The 23858-nt window shown below is 37.3% G+C and overlaps 2 protein-coding genes across 5 annotated transcripts in view; both read left to right on the top strand.

Annotated features, from left to right (window-relative positions):
• The window catches only part of LOC134742474 (sterol O-acyltransferase 1), a 44272-nt gene extending 25450 nt beyond the window's left edge, over window positions 1-18822 (top strand). For all 4 annotated transcript variants that reach the window (XM_063675672.1, XM_063675670.1, XM_063675671.1 and 1 more), the window contains exons 5-10: window positions 7597-7739; window positions 10081-10210; window positions 12212-12358; window positions 14678-14815; window positions 16152-16329; window positions 18263-18822. In XM_063675672.1, the coding sequence (XP_063531742.1) occupies window positions 7597-7739; window positions 10081-10210; window positions 12212-12358; window positions 14678-14815; window positions 16152-16329; window positions 18263-18408 (882 nt within the window). In that variant the 3' untranslated portion in view covers window positions 18409-18822. The remainder of the gene's footprint in view (window positions 1-7596; window positions 7740-10080; window positions 10211-12211; window positions 12359-14677; window positions 14816-16151; window positions 16330-18262) is intronic.
• The window catches only part of LOC134742439 (speract receptor-like), a 347982-nt gene that overhangs the window by 230228 nt on the left and 93896 nt on the right, over window positions 1-23858 (top strand). The window lies entirely within an intron of this gene.

Here is a 23858-nt window from a genome sequence, read left to right as displayed (position 1 = left end):
TGAAACGCTACATAAATCACCTTGACCCTCGTCAGCGGCGGCGGTAAATAACGCCATCGCAGCTGTTGCTGCTACCAACATTGTCAAACTAAAGACCAATTTTCAATCAGAAAAGCTTGTAAAAGACTGCTCTTAACATTCTACAATTTAGCATCTTCACACACGCAAAGACTGATTTCTATATCATTGTATAGGTATATTCTGTATCATTGTATAGGTATAGCTCGAGTGTACATCAAGGTATAGGCGCAAAAAACAATTTTCAATTCAATTTATTCAATTTATTTATTTAAAACAAAATGCAACGTTACAGGACTAGCCTAAGTCATTACATTTCTTATATCTAGGTTTGATTATAAATAATAATAATAATAAAATAAAAAACAATACTAATAATAATTGTATGGACTAAGTACATAAAAATCATGTCAAAGATACATTCAATCATTTCAATAATTAGGTCAGTGACTCGCATATTTTTAAACAATCCCTCTCAATAACCATCCAGCCGTCCGCAAACAAATCGCAGGAGTGTTGCACACCACCAAACTTATTGAGCGTGTTCAACGCTCGGCAAACGGGCGAGTTGCGCCGCGAGACCATGCGGGCGGGAGGGACCGCGAAGAGACGCACCCGGTCAGCACTATACCGCGCACGCTGGTCCGGGACAAATAGTCGACATGCCTCGCCGACTAACTCGGGGCAATCCAGGCGACCACGCAGGATACGAAGCACGGTTATCAGCTGGGAAAACAAGCACTAACTCGAACCAATTTGTCAGCCCATTCTTAGCTAGGGCATAAAAAAGTGCAATGAAATGGAGTTCACTTTGTATCCTTTAATTTTTCAATATGAAGCGTAGTTATTAAAGATTGAGATAATTCATATACCAAAGGCATAATATAATCTTCACCATGGGCGTAATATCTATCACGTTAGAATTTCAGTGAAGGTAAATCAATGAAATATAATGCGATTAAGTTTCACATAATTCACATAACTAGTTAGAATTGGTAATATTTGAAATCGTAAAGGGCTCAAATCAATAATAGTGTGTAAAATAGATTTTAATGAGTAGGTAGTTTGTATTCATTATAGCTACACTGAATATATTCCGAAAATCATAACCTAAACCCGTATAATTTACATAAAGCCTATCCGATTACGTATTCCCGTTAAGCAATTTATATTACCCGAGGGATATCGACAAATTGTTAGTCCCAAGAAAGTATTATGTTCTGGTGAAGAACTGCCTCCTTGAGTAAAACAAGAACCCGACTCGAATCTCATGGGTATCGAATGAAAGCCGCCATTGATATCGTTATAATTTCGTTATTAACTCATCAATAAAACTACCAGTTAGACAATATAATATGCAAATATCAAATAAAATTCATTAAAATTCAATTTGAGGTACAAACTACAATTCCAAACTGATATATAATAGCGATTAAACTTTTACCGTCCGAAAATAGAGATTGCGGCGATTGGGGATTGTGGCGAGCCTTGGGGGAGGCCTATGTCCAGCAGTGGACGTCTATCGGCTGACATGATGATGATGAATAGAGATTACTGGATCATCTGGTGATTGCAATCCGGATTATCCCAAGTTCGAAAATCCGGATTTTTCCGCAGATTTCGATCCGTTATAAAATCCGGATTTTTTGAACAAAAATCCGAATTTTCGGTTTTTTTTAGTAACTGCAATAGGTATTGCAATTTAACGAGTAAATCAAACTATCCATACTATACAGGGTGATCAATCCAAATGGGTCAGTATGGAGAAGTCAGAAACTATGAGAGATATGGTGATTGATCAATATGACCTCGGTCTCTTTAAAACAAGAGTGAATAGGCTGTTACTGAACCGGTGAGCTCCATCTTAGGCCCTGTCTTCACTTTCCATCAGGTGTGACTAGGGCCAATCGCCGATCAGTTTATAATAATAAAAAAAAGAGCGAAATCTGTTCTTAGAATTAGAAACCATAGCGTCGATTTTAGATTAAATAATAATGACATTCAAACTTTTTTTTTTATCTCATAATAACCTGGTCAATATTCTTTATGTAATCGCGTGTAGTATTTGTTTGTATAATTGATCCTGCAATTTGAATAAAAAATTAGGAAAAATTGAATGCCATCATCATTTTCCTCGCGTTGTCCCGGCATTTTGCCTCGGCTCATGGGAGCCTGGGGTCCGCTTGGCAACCAATCCCAAGAATTGACGTGGGCACTAGTTTTAGGGTTCCGTACCTCAAAATGAAAAAACCCTTATAGGATCACTCGTGCGTCTGTCTGTCTGTCTGTCTGTCTGTCCGTCTGTCACAGCCTATTTTCTCCAAAACTACTGGACCAATTAAGTTAAAATTTGGTACACATATGTAAGTTTGTGACCCAAAAATGGACATGTAACGTAAACAAATTAATTTTAAACACGGGGGCCACTTTTGGGGGGTAAATGAGAAAATTAAAAAATAAAGTTTGTCAAACTATATCGTGTTACATATCAAATGAAAGAGCTCATTGTGAGAATCTCAAATATATTTTTTATATAATTTTGGGCCAAACAGTTTAGAAGTTATTTAAGAAAATAGGTAAAAAATTACCATTCCCCCCCCTTTCTCCGAAACTACTGGGCCAAAAAAATTGAAAAAAATACACAAAGTAGATTTTTACCTTTTTTTTATACCACGTCGGTGGCAATCAAGCATACGGCCCGCCTGATGGTAAGCAAAACCTATTAGAAATGTGCAGTCAAGCGTGAGTCGGACTTAATTACTTAGTTTTTGATCCGACCCCTACGGGCTTTTAAAGACATTTCTCATAAAAAATACATTGTTTAAATTGTGTAATGTACGGAACCCTTGCTTGCTTGAACTCGCACGTGGCCGGCTTTTTACGAAAGTGACTGCCATCTGACCTTTCAACCGCGAGGGGAAACTAGGGCTCTCACACTACATTCCCCAATTCACAAAAAGATCGATAGCTATGACAGCTGACTTACACGAGTTATCATGACACACTTTAACAATTAAAAAAAAAACATTTAAAAAGTCGATAAAAATCATACATTTTGGTTGTCAAAAGACATATATTTTTTTTGTATCTTTAGGCCTTAGCGCTCCCCCTTAGGCTTAGAACGCACTGCGATTAATTTCTTGCGGTTTCAGTCTTTTAAGTGCGTGCGCTTATGAAGCATGCCGTACGTTACACTTTTTGCGGCTCTGAAACCGCAAATAAATAATCGCAGTGCGTTCTCAGCCTTACTTGTAGAAATCATCTTATATTATTCATATTACTGATAGGTACATAAGTATTTTCAGCAAAACTTTATTAAACAATATGCGATATAAATGACGATTTCATGGTACAGTATGTAGAAAATAATGGAGGTAATGTTTTAGTAGAAATATAGCACGTATTGCCGTATAGCAACTATAAATAAATTTTTAGCCAATTTAGTCGTGAACCAATAAATGTACCAACTTGTATACCTATGACAGCAATAAACACACTGATTACTGATTACTGAACACCCAAATCCGGATTTTATCCAAACTTTGTATTTCATTCAGAAAAATCCAAAAATACGGATTTTGTTTAGTGTGCCCGGATTTACAACCACTAGATCCATCATTCTTCATTAAGGTGTTACGATTTTTATTTTCTTATTATATTTGCGCCAAGTTGGGGAGAGAAGGGGCTTGTCGTCGGAGATCGCAGATTAACTAATCTGCGGGTCGCAGACGACATTGTCGTTTTCTCCTCGACTGCTTCCGAGCTACAACAAATGCTTGAAGAACTCAGCACCGCAAGCCACGAGATTGGACTGAAGATGAATATGTCGAAGACCAAGCTTATGACCAAAAGCACACCACATAGGATAGAAATAAATGGAGAAGATGTTGCATATGTCCATGAGTACATTTATTTGGGCCAATTAGTCTCCTTCCAGGCGCGACAGGAAAATGAGGTCCAAAGACGGATTGAAAACGCCTGGAGGAGCTATTGGTCCATGAAACACCTGATGAAAGGTAATCTTCCGATGTCACTCAAACGGAAGCTCATGGACATGTTTATACTCCCAGTTCTAACCTACGGTGCACAGACTTGGCCTTTGACCAAAGCTCAGAATTCCAAACTCGGGGTTTGCCAACGAGCCATGGAGCGTAGCATATTAGGTGTCAAATTGGTGGATCGAGTCCGGAACACCACGCTGCGCTCCAAAACCCAAATCGTCGATGTAGCTCGGAAGGCGGCCAAGCTAAAATGGGACTGGGCTGGTCATGTCTGCCGAATGCCGAACGAGTTGTGGGGCAAAATCGCCACAGAGTGGGAGCCCGAAAACTCAAATCGGGGACATGGCAGACCCTGCCGGCGATGGCGGGATGAACTAGACTCCTTTTTGAAGGAGTGGCCAGACACAGCACTGGACAGATATCTGTGGAGAAATTGGGGGAGGCCTTTGCCCAGCAGTGGGACACGTAAGGCTCCAAATAATAATAATTTGAGACCTAGAAAACCCGAATTTTAACTATTAATTATTACATTTATTACTAACGTTTTTTTATTATTTCTTATTTCTGTATAAAACTTTTAAAAATGTTTGTTTTATTAAAATTGATATATGTGTAGTTAAGCGCGTAGGTAAATAGACGGCACGCTTTAGCACAGTAATCGCGTCATCTCATTCGGAAAGCGTTATCTTTATCGCGACGAATTTGTGCTCCACCAATAAACGTTATCGAAGCTCAACATTGTCACCTATTCTAGGATCCTGCGATATCACTACAATTGCTTACCGAAGGACGAGTGACTCAGGCTAGACAGCAAAGCACAGGAACGGCATTCAGATTTAAAAAACCGGCCAAGTGCGAGTCGGAGTCGGTACATTACACAATTTAAACAATGTATTTATTATGTGAAACGTGAGTGAAATGTCTTTAAAAACCCGTAGGGGTCGGATCAAAACTACTACATTTCTAATAGGTTTTCCTGTGATCTATAGGTAAAGATCTATTTTGTGTATTTTTTTCGAAATTTTTGACCCAGTAGTTTCGGAGATAAAGGCGAGGAATGGTCATTTTTTGCCTATTTTCTTGAATAACTTCTAAACTGTTTATTCTAAAATTATAAAAAATATATATTTGAGATTCTCATAATGAGCTCTTTCATTTCATTTCATTTCTCAATTTTCTCATTTACCGCCCAAAAGTGGCCCCCGTGTTTAAAATTCATTTGTTTACGTTACATGCCCGTCTTTGGGTCACAAACTTACATATGTGTACCAAATTTCAACTTAATTGGTCCAGTAGTTTCGGAGAAAATAGGCTGTGACAGACGGACAGACAGACAGACAGACAGACGCACGAGTGATCTTATAAGGGTTCCGTTTTTTCCTTTTGAGGTACGGAACCCTAAAAAATGACAACTTTATTTAATTATCGATACGATGCGACCTTGTCACGACTCGCAATCTACCTACTCGCAATCCATCTCCCTCGCGTAATATTGGTGCGCATTAAATCATGTTTTATTTTGAAAGTTCGAATAGGTCTTCAGGGTGCCTAGCCAAGATGACAATCGTTCGCAGAAAAACGAAACGAAAGGCTATTTGTCTCTATCGCACTAATATGGAAGAGTGAAGACAGAAAGCGTATCGTTGTCGTAGCGCAAGGTTTGCTAGGCAGTAAAGCTTAGCTTGTACACGGTTACGCTTGTAGCGCTACGCCGTAGCCTGTAGTTCGAGGATGTAGCTAAATGCTTTGTAAACACGTAACCACAATGTGTCAAGATTATTTAGCGGAAGGGTTAAATTAGACTTTAATCATTAATTTAGCCCGCCATCGACGCGATAAATTTTTTTTATTAATTTCCATGGCTTAATATTTTGAACTACCTTATAAACTATGAGATTGAGATATGATTCGCACGTTTAAAGGCACACATTCAAATTTTACGCGACGTCGCGTCGGATGTTCATAGAGTGAGACCAAGAAAAGTCTGCAACGATTTTGATAGCACACGCAGTACAAGTGTTATTTATACGTCATAATTTTATAGAAGTTTGACGTTTAAAATGACACTTGCACTGCGTTTGCTATCAAAATCGTTGCAGACTTTTCTCACCGCCTTCAAAACCTAAGTCATTACCCGGATGGTTATTAATTTGCTTATTATTAGGTATTAATTACTTTTGGCAGAAATTTGCTTAACGACGAGATAGGGACTGGACAAGGATAGGGGTGGGGTATATAAAAAATATTTTGTGCTTTTCAGTGTGTTGGTTTTTTGGAGGCGGTTCCCTTTTTTTTTTAAAGAATTCAAATTATTACAGTTTTTACTTATTTTTTATGTAATCGGCTATTATGCCTTTCCAAGAAGTTTTAAAGCATTTGTAATGGATTCAAACTTTCAACCCGTTTTTAACCCTGTTAGGGGATGAATTTTAAAAAACGCTGAAATTACTTTTCCTATATACTAATAATATGCTCATATACAAAGATTCAAGTCCCGCACTTGAAAAAATGTTTGATCTCCATACAAACTTTCAACCCCTTTTTCGCCACCTTAGGGGATGAATTTTCAAAAACGCTGAAATTATTTTTCTTGTATTTTAATAAGATATCTTTTCCCGACGTTTCAAATTCCTAGCATCAAATAAAACTTGAACCCCATACAAACTTTCATCCCCTTTTTAACCCCCTTAGGTTGAATTTCTCAAAATCCCTTCTTATTTCTTGTACACAATATAAATGTAACCTGTTGTGCAAATTTCAACTTTCTAGCTTTTGTGATTTCGCCTCTGTGTTGATGAGTCAGTCAGTCACTAAGTCAGTCAGGACACGTGCATTTGTACAGGGTGTCCTTAGCCATTGGACAAAGCCGAAATGTACATATGCATTCCCTAATGCTATTTAGAATCAGTATACAAAGTATCATAGCAACCGGTGTAGCGGTTACAAAGAAATTAAGAAATTACGATTTTTTACTTTGGAGCAGCCTGTATGTGTTAATAGCTCCTGAGGTAATAAATAGTATGAAACCTTCTTCGACCTTATTGATTATCTTTTTTTATTTATGACATTAATTATTAATTAGATTTTGACTTTTGACAAATGTCATCATTGCCGCACATTTTCGAACATATTGTCAAAAACACTTTCAATGATTAATACACTATGTTTCTTTTTGTTGTCGATCATTGGAATTATTTTTTGTTAGAAAATGTATTTTTAAATTTTTTGTTCTAATTAAAAAAATATTAACGTACACATTCCTGAGAAGTAACCCTACGTGGGATTTCAGGGTTTGTCCAAAGGCTAAGGTCACCCTGTATATATAGATAAATGGTTTTTTTATTTGCATTAATTATTTTTATATTATTTTCACCCGTGTTCTTGCACTGATATGCGTTAAAATTGTTAAATAATAAACGAAACCGTCAACGCCATCTATCCGAGAGTAGGCCAACGGTAGTGGCGCCATCTGATCGAGAATCAAATTTTCTTGATTTTTCGAGGCACGTTTTTTCCTTAGACTGTATCCATCTATTGCTATTACCTAGTATAATAAAAAACGTTTTTTTTATTACAGTTCCGTTTCGCAATGAAAATCCATGCGATAGCTGTAGCCTGCGCGCCTCGCTGGCGCGACGATGGCGCCCCCCTTCCGACGTTCAGGCATTATCTCTATTATCTGTTTGCGCCGACGCTTATTTACCGGGATCAATACCCGAGGTAAGGAATTGTTTATAAGAACTCTTAACGAGTGGCTCATTAACCCATGGAGCGCCCTATTGTCACACGTATGATTGTGGTACTAGTTAGTATAGGAGTTCAATACTACTGTGATACTGGGGCGCTCCACAATTTACTGACAGCGTGATTCGGGAAATGACTTAGAGATTCACTAGATATGAAATAGTAAAGATATGTGACGTCCAACGGGTAAAGGTACCTTATGGCGGTTGGAGCTTAGGCACAGAATAAGTAATAGTATTTTAGGTGTGCTATTACGCTTACGCCAACCGCCATAAGGTACCTTTTGCCGTGAAATGCCACATATCTTTACTATTTCATATCTAGTGAATCTCAAATTCATTTCTCGAATCGCGCCGCCAAGCTTCTCGAATTTTAAACCCTAGTCCGTAAGCCACAATTTGCCCGCCGAATTTCTTGGACTGCACTACCAGCGTATGTGTCCCGCGATTCGGCTCCCCGCGATACTGGGCCTTAAAAAAAACTTGTAGGTTCTTTATATTTTTACTTTTCCTAAGAATTTTTTTATCTAATACAACACCTATTCAAATGGAGTTGAAGCAAAAAAACAACCCTTCTGTACCAGACCCATATTATTGTTTTTAGATTTTATACTTCTTAACCCTTCGAATGCCTTGTCCCGTATACGTCACAGACAATTTGAACTTTAATGTACAATTTCAAGGTTATTAATTCGGTAGCAAATTTTTGACATGGTCGTTCGAGGGGTTAAGTACTAGAGCGTGATTGGACTGTCGACTGATTGGATTACATCTGTCTTGAGCTCATGGTCACAGAGCTAAGCCACGAACGGACCTAGTTGACTTCGCAACCCTAAAAAGCTATTTCGTTTAGGACGCCCTTCAGAAGGCAAATGCGCATTGATAAAACACTAAAACAAGATTATTAGAAACTTTACTGCCCGCGGCTATCTTATCAGTTAGGCTGCCAAGTAACCATAATAACATTAATAAAAGAAACCATCAAGGGACCCCAACGATGAAACCTATAGATACCTAAGAATAAGGATGCGTGTCTAAATTACACGTTTACCTTGAATTACTTGCTGTATTTTTTTTAGCCGTCCAGACCAATTAATGTAATTGTAATGAAATGAAATAAGGATTTATTGAAATTACTGCGAATAGATTAGCATAAAACAGCAAATTGGAGTTTCAAATTGTGTTCAATTTATGTTTATGACAGGATTAAGCTGCTTTATTGTTTAGTATCACCAAAACCATTCAATTAAATATAATTGAACTGTTCTAGAAATGTATAATTAGATAATTAACACTTCAAACGCTTCCTTTGTAATAGACAGCTTAGACTCCTTAGAAGCGTAAACCCAAAATAAGTAATACATATACATATAGGTAGGTACTGTATACATACTTAATGAAGTAATATTACGGCCGACCTCAAAAGACATTGAACATTATTTAAATTGATATATATTTTCAACTTAATTTAAAGAATGACGCTGAAGCGTTCAATGTCTTTTGAGGTCGGCCGTAATATTACTTTACAGTAGACCTACCTACAGACTATAGCATAGAGTTATAGGCTATAGGCAGAAAAGAAAATAATATGTCTCACAAAGTGGTGCAGAATATCGTAAGCATGATTTTGATCGATAACTATGCTATAGTCTGTAGGTAATGTGAGGTCTGAGACGTACCGCGAGCCAAGAATGCATACAATTGCAATTATCGGACAGCGCAGCGTGCGCTCGGCATGCATCTGCTCGGAGCTCGCAATATCGTCTGTCTCGATGTCGCTACCGTTTTGATTGCCTATAGGTACGAATTGTTGTGATCTTCTAGGTAAGGGTAACTTTTTATTTAAGATGATACTTTAGAGTTAATAATATAAAATTGATACCAAGTACTAAATCTGATTAACCTTTAGTCTCTTTACTGTGTATGATAAGGATCCTGAATTCCTGACGGAATATTTAGTTATCTTTTTGTATTTTTTTCGTAAACGATTTTTTCTGCTTTATACAGCGCAACCGAGCTTATAACCCAGGATTGTTGACCACCACACACATAATATATGTACCTATGAAAGGTTAAGCGCCCAATAAATTATCATACTCACTTAATTAAAAGAGGTACAAGGTTGGTTAGTAAATAAATAACGTAATTATAAGTAAACATTAAGTTATTGGTACTAGTCATTGTATAGGTACTCTAGAAAATGTGATGTATGGAAAATGAGGTGCTGTGCAAAATGTAACAACTTCTAATCACATTATAGATAACATCTTGTATACGTCTTGACTTTTATGACTTTAACGGGAATAATCTATTCTCAGAACGAAGCAGATCCGGTGGGGCTTAGTGATATTCAACTTCTTGGAAGTGGCAGCAATCATATTCTACAACAGCTTTCTGTGGGAGCGGTTCATTTTGCCCTATTGGTCCGAGTACGGAAAAGAAAGCAAGGTTTGTTTTACAAATTACTTGTTGTCAGTGAATGTAAAGAAAAAGGTATGTAGCAAGCTTCTAAAAGGAAAGCTTCAAACGGGCTTTCAATTTCGTTATAAGTACAGGAAACTAAGTAAAAACTAAAAACTAAAAAAAGTAAAAACTTCAGGGAGTTGTTTACTGTAAAGTCACCTCTTGCAAACGGCCATGAGGAGAGGGTTTTTGATGGTGGGACCATTGTGGGAGACAGTGCCATTAGATTATCTGCCAAAGATGTGGCAGGAGTCATAAAGGCCATGCAGCGCGGTAAGTCTCCGGGGCACGATGGTCTCAGCATTGAACACCTCAAATATGCTGGAGTTCATCTTCCTCGAGTGTTGGTTATGTTTTTTACGTTATGTCTGCAACACGCGTATCTGCCGAATCGTCTAATGAGAACGGTTGTTGTGCCCATTATCAAGAACAGAACGGGCGACGTGTCTAATATCACAAACTATAGGCCTATATCACTAGCTACTGTAACCTCAAAGGTGCTCGATAGCCTGCTTACTGAACAGCTCAAAAAACACGTCAAGCTGCATGACGCACAATTTGAATTTCGAGCTGGTTTATCCACAGAAACGGCAATTGTGTGTCTTAAGCGGGTTATCGGGTACTACAAGGACAGAAAAACACCGATCTACGCCTGCTTCCTGGACTTGTGCCCTGACCGCGGGCTTTTGACCTGATTGCTTACCACCTATTGTGGGAAAAGCTAAGCCGCACTACAGTGCCAGTAGAATGTATTACCCTTTTAAAGTATTGGTATGGCAACCAGGTCAATCAGGTGAGATGGGTGAACACTATGTCCGACGAGTATAGGCTTGGGTGTGGTGTCAGACAAGGGGGGTTGTCGTCGCCTATTCTGTTCAACCTTTATGTAAACCAGTTAATCGAGGAGCTCAGCAGCACGCATGTAGGATGTCATATTGACGGTGTCAGCATCAATAATATTAGCTATGCAGATGACATGGTGCTGCTGGGTCCCTCCATCAATGCCATTAGGCAACTGGTTAGTAAATGTGAGAGTTATGCCGAGCAACATGGCCTGAAATACAACGCAAAAAAGAGTGAAGTTATGATGGAGGAGAGGGAGAGGAGGGCCTTGTCTGTGCGAGGTAACATGATTGCCCGCAGGTTCGCTCAGTGTACGAAGGAAGTGAAAATAACATTATTTAGGGCTTATTGCCAAACCTTCTACACCAGCAGCCTGTGGATGAGTCATACGCAGCGCGCAATACAATAACATATTCAGGATGCTGTTGAAGTTGCCGCGACGCTGCAGTGCGTCGGGTATGTTCGCAGAGGCGCGCACTGATGGCTTTCACGCCATCAGAAGGAAGAGAGTAGCGTCTCTGCTGAACAGAGTGCGCGGCAGCTCCAACACCATCCTGAGCATGTTCGCTGAACGCGCGGACTGCCCCATGACTAAACACTGGGTACAAATCATCACTGGCCAAACAAAGTGATCATTTTTACCTAGTGTCGATTCGTAATTTATTTAGTAAGTAAGTAATTAATTAATTAATGTACATATATATAAAAAGCATGTTTGTAGGGTTAATATTGTATAATTTTAATTTTGAATTTTTTATCAATGTTATTTTATATTTTTCATTTTTTTTATTTTCTATTTTTGTTTTTGTAATTTTTGTAATGTGGTAAAATATGGGTTTGTAAGACCTGAAATAACTTTTTTTTTAAACATTAAAATTAATTTCTCATTTCGAATTTGTATGGACACCTTAAACAGATGATACATTATTTTTGGTAAATCATTTCGTGACGCCCATTTTGACCGTCCTTATACAAACATTTCCTTACATGGTTTACGAGTATGCATTCCAACACGAGAATTTACCTTTTGAAATGCTAGTTCAGCTTGATGTGAAGACGAAGACATGTTACAGGTACCTATTGTTAAATTGGATTTCGTTAGAACTTAAACCTTGCGTTATATAAATAAGGTTTATTTTCCAGGTGGAGGCAGGCACGGTAGTCCGTGGCATGTTCGGGTGTGTGCTGCCTGGGGTGATATCATTCTTGTGTGGATTCTATTGCGTTCTGCATGCCTGGATGAACGCCTTTGCCGAGATGCTAAAATTCGCAGACAGGCTATTCTATGAAGTAAGTCGAAGAAATATATGTGTCATCGCAAACAAGACCGAATTTATATGTCGAATTTCAGTCCCAGTCCTATTTGTCAGGTTAACAGGTGTATTAGTTAAACAAGAATAACGAGATGTCTCATATCACGTTCCTGACTCCACAAACGTAGCTTTCTGGTAACTACAAAGGCGATGTAGGTGCTGAGAGGGCGAAATTAATTAATATTAGTCCGAAATATGTGCTCTCCATCCCAAGTGTTCGCGCGAATAGGTACCTTTTAACAAGATATTTTTTAATACAGTTGCTCAAAAAGTGCTACTTTTTGTGGCTGTTTAGCGTGCGGAAAGTTGGTTTTCGCGAACTAGTGCTTTTTACTTTTCCAATTTTTTTAAATTTTTACTTGTTCCAAATTCATGACTGTTAATGTATGAGTGTTAATATTAGTTTCCTTTAAACGTCGTAATCAACATAAAAACCTACTGTTAATGTAAGAATACGAAAAATATGCATATTTCATATTTTATTACCTACCTCTTCATTATTATAAGTATTATAACACGTTTATTTTTTAATGTTGAAAAACCGTTCTTAATAAGTTGTCTGAATGGAACGGAACGCCTGTCAAAGAAGAAGCGTATTTTCTTACTGCAAGAATGTTTTAAGTTTCCAAAGGCAACATTCGATATTGTTTTTATAAATATACGATACACAAATAATCGTAAATAACGATATTTAGGTAATAATAGTACAATGTTCTAATATTTACAATTGTTTCTGTCTTATAGAACATGCATTTGAAAAAAAAAACTTTCATTGAAGTGGGTTCAATAATAATAACAAAATCTATTCTAGTCGAATAAAAGCTAGAAAAACACCTCTTCATAATGTCAATGTCAATGATGTCAGTGTCACAGAATTAATAATATAAGTTTCGAATTCCATTCCTTACTTGTTGCTTTTCTTATTTTTCCGCAACTCTATTAAAAACGTCGTTCGATACACGTGCGGATATGTCATTCTTCACTCGTCCCGAGGCTTGCCACTCGCCTACGGCTCGTGGCAAGATATCTCGGTACTCGTGAGGTAATGACATACTTTCCGCACTAGCATCGAAATATACTATTAATTAGAAACTTGAAAAAACGTGACGACAGGGATCTAACCTCGAATTGTGGAGTTTTCCAGCCCTGAATATTAAGTGTATCCTGCATCTATGTAGCTACTGAAAGAAAAAGTCGAATAAGCTAAAAAAATCTTCAGAACTGTCCGATTATAAGATTTCCTTTACCATTGTTTTGATTTCATTATTAATTAAGTTTTTAACCGACTTCAGAAAAAAGGATCAGATTATTAACTTATAGTTAAGTATACATACATATAGCTTGCATACATATAATCACGCCTATTTCCCGGAGGGGTAGGCAGACACTACGGATTTCCACTTGCTACGATCCTGACATACCTCTTTCGCTTTCTTCACTTTCATAACAATCCTCATAATATACGCTCGCCGGTTTAGGGCGCTCTTGACCTAGATTTCCCCGATCTGATCAGAGAAAGTCCGCCGAGGTCTGCCCCTTCCAACTCCCGTTTCTACCTCTCCCTTATACACTCTCTTTGTTAGCCTTCTTTCACTCATTCTTTCCACGTGTCCAAACCATCTCAACAACCTAAAGTAAAGTTAAGTACCTATCTATATTTCAATTCAATTATCCTATTGATTACGGGATTTTGCAACTATTCTTGCGTGTAAACAGTCATTGCATACGAGTATTTCTACGCAATAAACATTTTAGCTTAAAATGGTTAAAAAAAACAAATGAAATAGCCTAAGTACTTAACGTGTATGTACCTATACCTTCCTTTCATCAACCATTAATCAGTCTTATTGAAACATTAAGTTATTAATGTTATTTATTATTATCGTGACGGAATATTAATGTAATTCGATTTGATACGATTAGTTAACTGATAACTTCCTATCAACAATCATGGAGGCACAAATACTGTTTTCTTAAAAGAAGGTATATACCTACCTATTAGCTATAATATACTTACTAAACAACTTTTACTATGGAACCCTAAAATCGCGAACATTAAACGTCAAGACCAAGTAAGCCAGATTGTCTGAGTTAACTAAATTTCTATTTGCGACCAACCCCTAAGGTCACCTAAATATTCACCTTGTGGAGTTTGGCTACACATTGAAAGTATATCCTGGCGGCCTAGCCAAGGTGACGATCACTTGCGCTTTGCCATCGAGTAGCGATAGCGATTGGCATGTTGTCTACGGGGCCTGTATAGATAACATAACTTACCTACATACATTGATACCAGGAGTGGTGGACGACATCTCAATTCTCCAAGTTCTACCGGGCTTGGAACCGCGTAGTACACTCTTGGCTGCGCGATCACGTACACAAGCCGCTGATCCCGTACACTGGTCGCGCTGGGGCTGTCTCCGTCGTGTTCTTCGTAAGTAACACATGGTATACTCAGCGTCAAATACTCTGTAGCAGTCAAAGTGGCCAAATAGTTCGGTACAACATACTAAATATATGGTGACCAAACTATTTGACTACTTTGGTTGCTACAAAGTATTTGACGCTGAGTGTACTACTCCCCTGTGTATGTTATAAAGCTATCCGTACTTCCGTAGAAAGGATTTTTTACCAAATTATTTGGTAGCAAATAAACGGCCTATGGACGCTTACAAGTTCAGGGTGCATAGCCAACGTGCCAAACGTTTACGCTTCGTAGCGTAGTCATCTCTCTCTATCACTTCCATATTTATTAGTGCGACAGAGACAGTTGCGTTTCGATCACTAAATACGGAGCGTAAACGATTGTCACGTTGTCTAAGCACCCAGACATGTCAAATGCGTGTTGTCGACTATTAAAATCATGAGTCTATACATTTTTTGACATCAAAATAATGTAAAGTCAAAGTTAAAGTTAAAATAGTTTTTATTCAAATAGGCCTAGCAACAAGCACTTTTAAATTGTCAAGTTTTACAAATATTACCTTAATCTAAATATCAGAGCAATTTATTGATGCAGTTATTATTATTCTTAAAAACATTGAATTATTATAGATATGTCAAACTTAATAATAAGAATTTCACAAAAGGATCGTCGAACACCAAAATATTTGAAATACCTAGTATATTTGAAAACGTACGTTCGAATTGGCCTCCTTTTCTAGTTAACTAACTCGGCAAGGTGCGTATTCCACATTCCACAGCCGTTTTCGCGGAAAAAGAAAAAAATACCTAGCAAAAAAATAGGTTAGGTTAGGTATAAGAACAGCGACCTCCCTAGAATAAAATAGCTAAAAGAATTAGGATAGCATAAAACACATTACTAAAAATTTCATACACTGTGATAATCCGTACTTTAATTATACGGCCTGCGTATAATTAGTTATAAAAATTATGTAAAAATTTACGTTATCATTAAATGAAATATGACAAAAGATGTTATGTATATAATATATGTATTAATATTTGATAAAATTGTATAAAGTATAACGTTATACAAAAATAATAATATAACAAATATCATTACATTATAAAACATGTCAATATACTATTTGAAAATTATATTACAATAGGCATTATATCAATGACAGTTTAAATGAAATCACAATATAACAAAGGAAACGTATACCTAAGTAATATGCTCTCTCTTGAAGCTATTACGGTTTTATTGTATCATTGTATGGATTTATCTACAGTCTACGGGATAGTAGCTGCCGATGCCTGCGCTATTTATATTACATGTCTGCTAAAATACATCATTTCTGATACAGGTATCGGCTTGCGCGCATGAAGTGATCTTAGCGCTGTCGTTCGGGTTCTTTTACCCGGTGCTGATGATACAGTTCGGGGTTTTTGGCCTCCTGATGGTCCCCATCACGGCCACCAGCGGCCGCCGGTATCCTAGCGCCATGAACCTGTTTATGTGGCTGGCCTTTTTCTTTGGGAATGGTAAGTAAAATAATGACATGTGTCATATCATATTAAGACACTGTCTGCATAGGTTTCTCGTAGCAAAAGTCGATATAATAAGTAAGTAGTTAGGTACAAAATGTAGTTCTATATGAATTTAACTGAAGTAAGTCGTTTCAGTTGCGTTCTTTAAAGATACATCCAATAAAACTTTGGCAGTTAGAAATATAATACAATAATTAAATTACATTTTCGCCATTGAATAACAAAAGTTAGTTGTAAACAACCCTTGACTAGACTAAAATTGCCGCAGATTTGTAAAGAATTGAAAATAATGTTAGTAATAACAGGCTCCGAACGTTTATTACGGCTATACTTCAGACATTTCAGTAAAACAATAGGTTGACATTACCGGGAATGTCTCTATTAAAATTCTCTTTGGCCTGCTCATTTTGTTTCCGAATCGTTAGATGACCATTTCCCAAAGACATTAGGTACTCGAATAGACAAAACCGGACAAAGGATTTAACTGTTCCTTGTATCACGGAATGGAATATTCGCTTGTACCTACCTCAAGTGTTCACTGTACACTAACACCTCATAACTAAGTACTTCACTAAAACAATTTGGACAAGAGAAACGAGTATTGCGAAATAATAAAAGATAGATGAATAAAACAAATATCTCGCGCCCATATATATAACGTCAACAAACAATAACTTGGTTGAACTTTAATGTTTTGCTACTGTTCATAACATTTCTGTGTTATCATAACATTTGTACCTATCACAATTGTTTATGGCCGCCAATCAACAGAAGTTAGTAAAGCAAACATTTCTGCAGCGGAGGCTAGGGACTAGAATGAAACGATAGTTAGATTAGTGAGAGATATACAAAAGTGAAATAATGACATAAACAGTAGCAAAGATAGATATAACTCCGTAATAGATGGATACAGTCTAAGGAAAAAACGTGCCTCGAAAATCACGAAAATTTGATTCTCGATCAGATGGCGCCACTAGTTTTGGCCTACTCTCGTATAGAGGGCGTTGACGGTTTCGTTTGTTATTTATAATTTTAACGCATATCCGTCGAAGAACATGGGTCAAAATCATATAAAAATAATTAATGCAAATAAAAAATTCATTTATCCATATTTAAATACATTTGAATGTATTTAAATATGGATAAATAAGGAAGCGAAAGAGGTATGTCAGGATCGTAGCAAGTGGAAATCCGTGGTCTCTGCCTACCCCTCCGGGAAATAGGCGTGATTATATGTATGTATGTATGTATGTATGAATGTATTTTTATAAATCTTCATTTTTAGTTTTAAAGTATGTCGATAGATGGCAGTGAATTTACAGTGGTTACAAAATTTACTATGACAGTACCGCTCTATCTTATTATATCCTCTTTGACAGTAGGTAAGTATATTTCCGACCGATCGATTGTACACTCCTCGATAACGCACATGTAGCTACCGAATTTTAACTTAAGTAGGTACTTAACATTAACATAATAGGTGAGAATATAAAGTGCTACTACATAAATCAGTTGCGATCGTTACTTTTGTATGTTGTACCTATATAAATGTTAATGTTTGGGGCAAGCTATGAAAATATAGAGAACCTGCACCTGATTAAGTTGTCGAATAGGTATTATTGGTTCCAAAATATTATTATTATTAATTAAAGTACATAGGTAGGTATACAGTCAAATAATTTAATTTCCGACCCATTTCGTACCTTGTCAGTGACGATGAAAGTCGCTAGAGAGTAGAGACCTCATACTATTGTCACTTGTCACTGTCACAAGACTCACAAGGTACAAAATGGGGCGGAAATTAAATTATTTAACTGTACCTACCTACTATGGCTGACACTGACAGGTTAATTTATGCGGTTAAATGATCTACGAAATAAAATGTATTAATTATTCACTTTTCATAACTTACTGGATGTGTCAACAGGTATTCTCTGGAGCCTGTACCCGATGGAATACTTCGCTCGCAAAAACTGCCCGCCCTCGGAAAATGACAGCTTTTTCATTCCCAAGTCGTGGACGTGCCCTGAAATTGTTCTCAAACCCAATTGGACATTTCAAAATCCTTTCTAAACCATTTACAATCCGTCTAAGCTAGTTCTGCACTAAGTCCACCGACTTTGACAGAAAAAACCGGCCAAGTTCCTACTCGCGTAGGACTCGCGTTCCAAGGGTTCCGTACATTACACAATTTAAACAATGTATTTTTTATGTGAAACATGAGTGAAATGTCTGAAAAACCCGTAGGGGTCGGATCAAAAACGGAGTAATTAAGTCCGTCTCACGCTTGACTGCACATTTTTAATAGGTTTTTCCTATAATCTATACGTAAAGATCTATTTTGTGTATTTTTTTTCGAAATATTAGACCCAGTAGTTTCGAAAAAAAGGGGAAGGGGGAATGGTAATTTTTTGTCTATTTTTTTTAATAACTTCTTATTTTTTTATCCTAAAATTATAAAAAAATATATATTTAAGATTCTCACAATGAGCTCTTTCATTTGATATGTAACTAACACGATATAGTTTGTAAACTATATTTTTTTATTTTCTCATTTACCCCCCAAAAGTGGCCCCATGTTTAAAATTCATTTGTTTACGTTAAACCAAGACAACTCTGCAACGATTTTGATAGCACACGCATTGAGTGCAAGTGTTATTTTAAACGTCAAACTTCTATGAAATTATGATGTATAAATAACACTTGCACTGCTTATGCTATCAACATCGTTGCAGACTTTGAGTGCAAGTGTTATTTTAAACGTCAAACTTCTATGAAATTATGATGTATAAATAACACTTGCACTGCTTATGCTATCAACATCGTTGCAGACTTTGAGTGCAAGTGTTATTTTAAACGTCAAACTTCTATGAAATTATGATGTATAAATAACACACTTGCACTACTTATGCTATCAACATTGTTGCAAACTAACTTGGTCTAACTCTATGTATACCAAATTTCAACTTAATTGGTCCAGTAGTTTCGGAGAAGAATTAGCGACTCTGTATATGCCATACGAATAAATAAATAACAAACTACACCTTAGTCAAAATAATATGTGGCTTGGCCGTTTCGTTACTACAAGAACTATTGTATACATACCAAAAAAAAATATCTAAAAAAAAAGTTAAACCGACTTCAAGCGGGAAAAAATTAATTATTATCTCTTTTTATATGCGCTAGCAAACTGATACGTTTGAAGTCGGTGCCAAGCCAAATCTTAAGTGTCAAGTTGTCGTCAAACCGAATGCCAACCCTGGTATGGTTTGATAAGAACAAAGAACCAGTATTCAGTGTTGGCCGAACGTCAATTGCAATTAACCATTAACCAGTACAAATTGAACTGTAAACTGTAACCGTCCGTTACGGCATTAACGTTTCGGCCAACACTGCCAGTATTGTAACTATTTAGCTTGGCACCGACTTCAAACGTATCAGTTTGCTAGCGCATATAAAACGAGATAATATTTTATTTTTTCCCGTTTGAAGCCGGTTTTACTTTTTTTTTAAGATTAGTTTTATTTTTTCATTTTTAGTGTTTCTTCATCTGTCTGGCCAAACTGTCACTAAACATTTTTGCACTTCGGGTGTTCAAGGTCTGGATCTAAGCTATCAAGATTTGAGGAGTTGCACCTCATGGAACCCATCATCAGAACTAGACCTTAACACAAATATTCCTTCAGAACTTACTTGTGCAGCACAAGCTGTGCTTAACAAATATAACGAAGAGGACTTAAATCGCCAAATTTTTTATATGCGTTGTTAAAGAGGCCCGTTCTGGTCATCATCCGTAGTTCCACTTCATCAAATGGTACTGTTTTGGATGAAAATGCTTAGTTTGTTGATGAAAATACTAAAACCGATATATGCCTAGGATAAGATTTGAGGAGTTCCCTGGATTCCTAATGGATCCCATCATCAGAACTGGGTTTAGACAAAAACGGGACCAACTTGGGACTATACACATTCAAACAAAAAAACAATTTTCCAAATGGGTTCACCAATGACGGGAGTTATGAGGTAACATACATACAAAAAAAACGGTCAAAATTGATAACCTCCTCCTTTTTTGAAGTCGGTTAAAAAGTAATGAACAGTGAATACATTTTTCACGTTACGCCCATGTGACGTTAGCGAAACGGCCAAGCCACATATTTTGACTAAGGGTCTGCCCAGATATATCGGGTTTTGCCGATTCCGCGTCGATATATCTGGGGAAACCCTAAGGTATAGAGTTTGTGAGGTTAGAGCTTGTATTGTAGGGTTAGAAGACTCTTTTTAACCGACTTCAAGATTTCAAAGGAGGAGGTTCTCAATTCGGTTGTATGTTTTTGTTTTTGTTTTTTTTTTATGTTACTCCATAACTCCGTCATTTCTGGACCGATTTTGAAAATTCTTTTTTTGATTGTAAGTATACACATACAGATTGGTCCCGTTTTTGTCAAAAAGCAGTTCTGATGATGGGATCCATGAGGAATCGAGGTAACTCCTCAAATGTTAAAGGCATACATATAGTGATTTTAGTATTTTCATCAACAAATCAAGCACTTATATTTGAAAAAGTGACATCTGATGAAGTGGAACTGCTGATGATGATCAGAACGGAACTCTTCAATGACGCATAGTTCACGTTTGGCGATTTGTCCTCTTCGTTATGTTTGTTAAGCAAGTTAGGTTTTCAAGAAACATTTTTGTCAAGCTCGAGTTCTGATGATGGGATCCATGAGGAATCAAGGGAACTCCTCAAATGTGAAAAGCATACATATAGTGATTTTTGTATTTATATAAACAAATCCAGCACTTCCATTTAAAAAAGTGACATTTGATAAAGTGGAACTGCTGATGATGATCAGAACGGAACTCTTCAATGACGCATAGTTCACGTTTGGCGATTTGTCCTCTTCGTTATGTTTGTTAAGCAAGTTAGGTTTTCAAGAAACATTTTTGTCAAGCTCGAGTTCTGATGATGGGATCCATGAGGAATCGAGGGAACTCCTCAAATGTGAAAGGCATCAATATAGTGATTTTTGTATTTTTATAAACAAATCCAGCACTTCCATTTTAAAAAGTGACATTTGATGAAATGGAACTGCTGATGATGATCAGAACGGAACTCTTCAATTACGCATAGTTCACGTTTGGCAATTTGTCCTCTTCGTTATGTTTGTTAAGCAAGTTAGGTTTTCAAGAAACATTTTTGTCAAGCTCGAGTTCTGATGATGGGATCCATGGGGAATCGAGGGAACTCCTCAAATGTGAAAGGCATACATATAGTGATTTTTGTATTTTTATAAACAAATCCAGCACTTCCGTTTTAAAAAGTGACATTTGATGAAGTGGAACTGCTGATGATGATCAGAATGGAACTCTTCAATGACACATAGTTCACGTTTGGCGATTTGTTCTCTTCCTTATGGACCCAGACCTAAACTTGGACCCGGACCCGGGTCTGAACATGGACCCCAACTCGGACCCGGACCCGGACAGCCGGACACGGACCCGGACTCTGATCCGGACCCAGACCCGGACCCGGAAATGCTACTAGAAAATTGGGTTAGGTGGGTGGTTGGGTTTTGAACTGCGATTCTCACAGAACAGAACTGCTATCAGAAAAGTAGGTTAGGTTAGAGCTGTGACCCATACAGAAACGAAATGCTATCAGAAAAGTAGGTTAGGTTAGGTTAGAACTGCGACCCTTACAGAAACGAAATGCTACTAGAAAAGTGGGTGGGTTTACCTCCTTTTCTACATCTTGCATCAGATGCTGTCTTTTTCATTTCATTGTCTGGAATCTAAAAGAGCACCATCAACAATAAGTGAACTTTCAGCGGCATCCCCCATTGAAGTCGGTTTTTTTTTCTTAAAAATTATTTGGCAAGTTATTTCTAAAACAAAGCAGGTACATTGCGCTGCGATACCCTTCCTAATATTCGATAAACTTCGATTCAATTAGGTAGGTGTCTTATATTAAAAACCAATTTTCAGTTGAAACGTTTTTTGTTTACTATGATAAAATGTGAAGCAGTTTATATGACTTTTTATCATTGCAGTAAGGTTTAAAATTGATTGTTACACTGCTGTGCCCTCGGTCAGCTAAACCGCGAGCCAAAATTCATTTTCCGAGGCCATTTTCACGTTTCAGTTAAAAAGTGCTAGTGCATTTTTAAAATTTTCATTTTCGTCGCGACTCTAGGTCGTGAGGCCATTTGCGGTCGTCAGCATCCAGTTACTCTTCTCATAACACGTTTTTAGGTTCTAGATTCTGATGGTTTATGGCCTATGGGTTAGTAAGTCATTAACTTTCAAAGCACAGGTTCACTCGTTACAGGAATAGCTATTTATTGCAATGCCTACAAAATTTAGTCCCAAGTTTGTTTAGCATGCGGAAAGTTTGTTTTCGCGAACTAGTGCTTTTTACTTTCCAGCTTTTTTAAATTTAATTTTGCCCCGAGTAGGGTAAATATGAGTTTCAGCGCCCAGGGGTGGGGTGGGGGGTGGGGCCACATTACAATGATAATAATAATAATAATAAAATACTTTATTGTGCACTACAAAGAAAAATACATGTTACAAACAATGACAGGACATAAGTGAGTAGGTAACAACAGGCGGACTTATCGCTAAAAAGCGATCTCTTCCAGACAACCAAGAATGATGTTACAGGATTAATAATATAAAAGTTTCCAATTCCTTACTGGTTGTTTTTCTTATTTTTTCGCAACTGTATTAAGAAACGTGCGGAAATGTCATTCTTCACTCGTCCCGAGTAAGTAATGACATACTTTCCGCACTAGCATCGAAATGTATTATTTCACCACACCAGCTGGTAAAGGCTTCAAAAACTGAGAAAGTTGCATTTGGTTCACATGTGAGGCAAAGTAATCAAAAGCTGAGTTGTTTTCTTATGTTTGCTGGTATTGACTTTTAAATGATGATTTTGAATGATAAATATTTTGTTTGATATTTTACAGTTTGTATTTTCCTTGTGTTGGAGTGGTGAAAGATGTTGTGTTTCACTCGGTGGCAATAGGGAATATTACGCAAAACTCTGCGTAGGGGGCGCCAGGGCGCCACTACCACAATCTGAGGGTCTATCGTGAAACAAGAAAATTTATTTATCTAACATCTCTGTCACTCTTGCATATTCGAGCGATAAAGATGCAGATAGCGAATATTCGGATTCGCGTTTCCCGGTAGGTCCTCTGTAAGCAAACTGCTTTGATGCATCAATGTCATATTTTATTATCTCTGAAAACTTGTCAAAAACCTGTTAAAGGTAGGTATGTATAAGTTACTCTATGGTTTACTAAAAAGGCTAGTCCTGCACTCTAGTGGCAGAACATTGCAGTAATATCCCCTATTTGCTTAACCCTCGTGCCTTGAAGCCCAAGCAACGCTCAAGATTTCATTTTTCGAACCGCTCGCTACGCTCGTGGTTCAATTTCGGAACGTTCAATATTAGCACGAGAGGGGAGAGGAAACAACAACTTTGCGCCCTTGTAAAACAAATAACTATTATT

The sequence above is a fragment of the Cydia strobilella genome, chromosome 6, assembly GCF_947568885.1.
Source record: "Cydia strobilella chromosome 6, ilCydStro3.1, whole genome shotgun sequence".
In the NCBI taxonomy this organism is placed as follows: Eukaryota; Metazoa; Arthropoda; class Insecta; order Lepidoptera; family Tortricidae; genus Cydia; species Cydia strobilella.
This window is presented reverse-complemented; position numbering and strand designations above follow the sequence as displayed.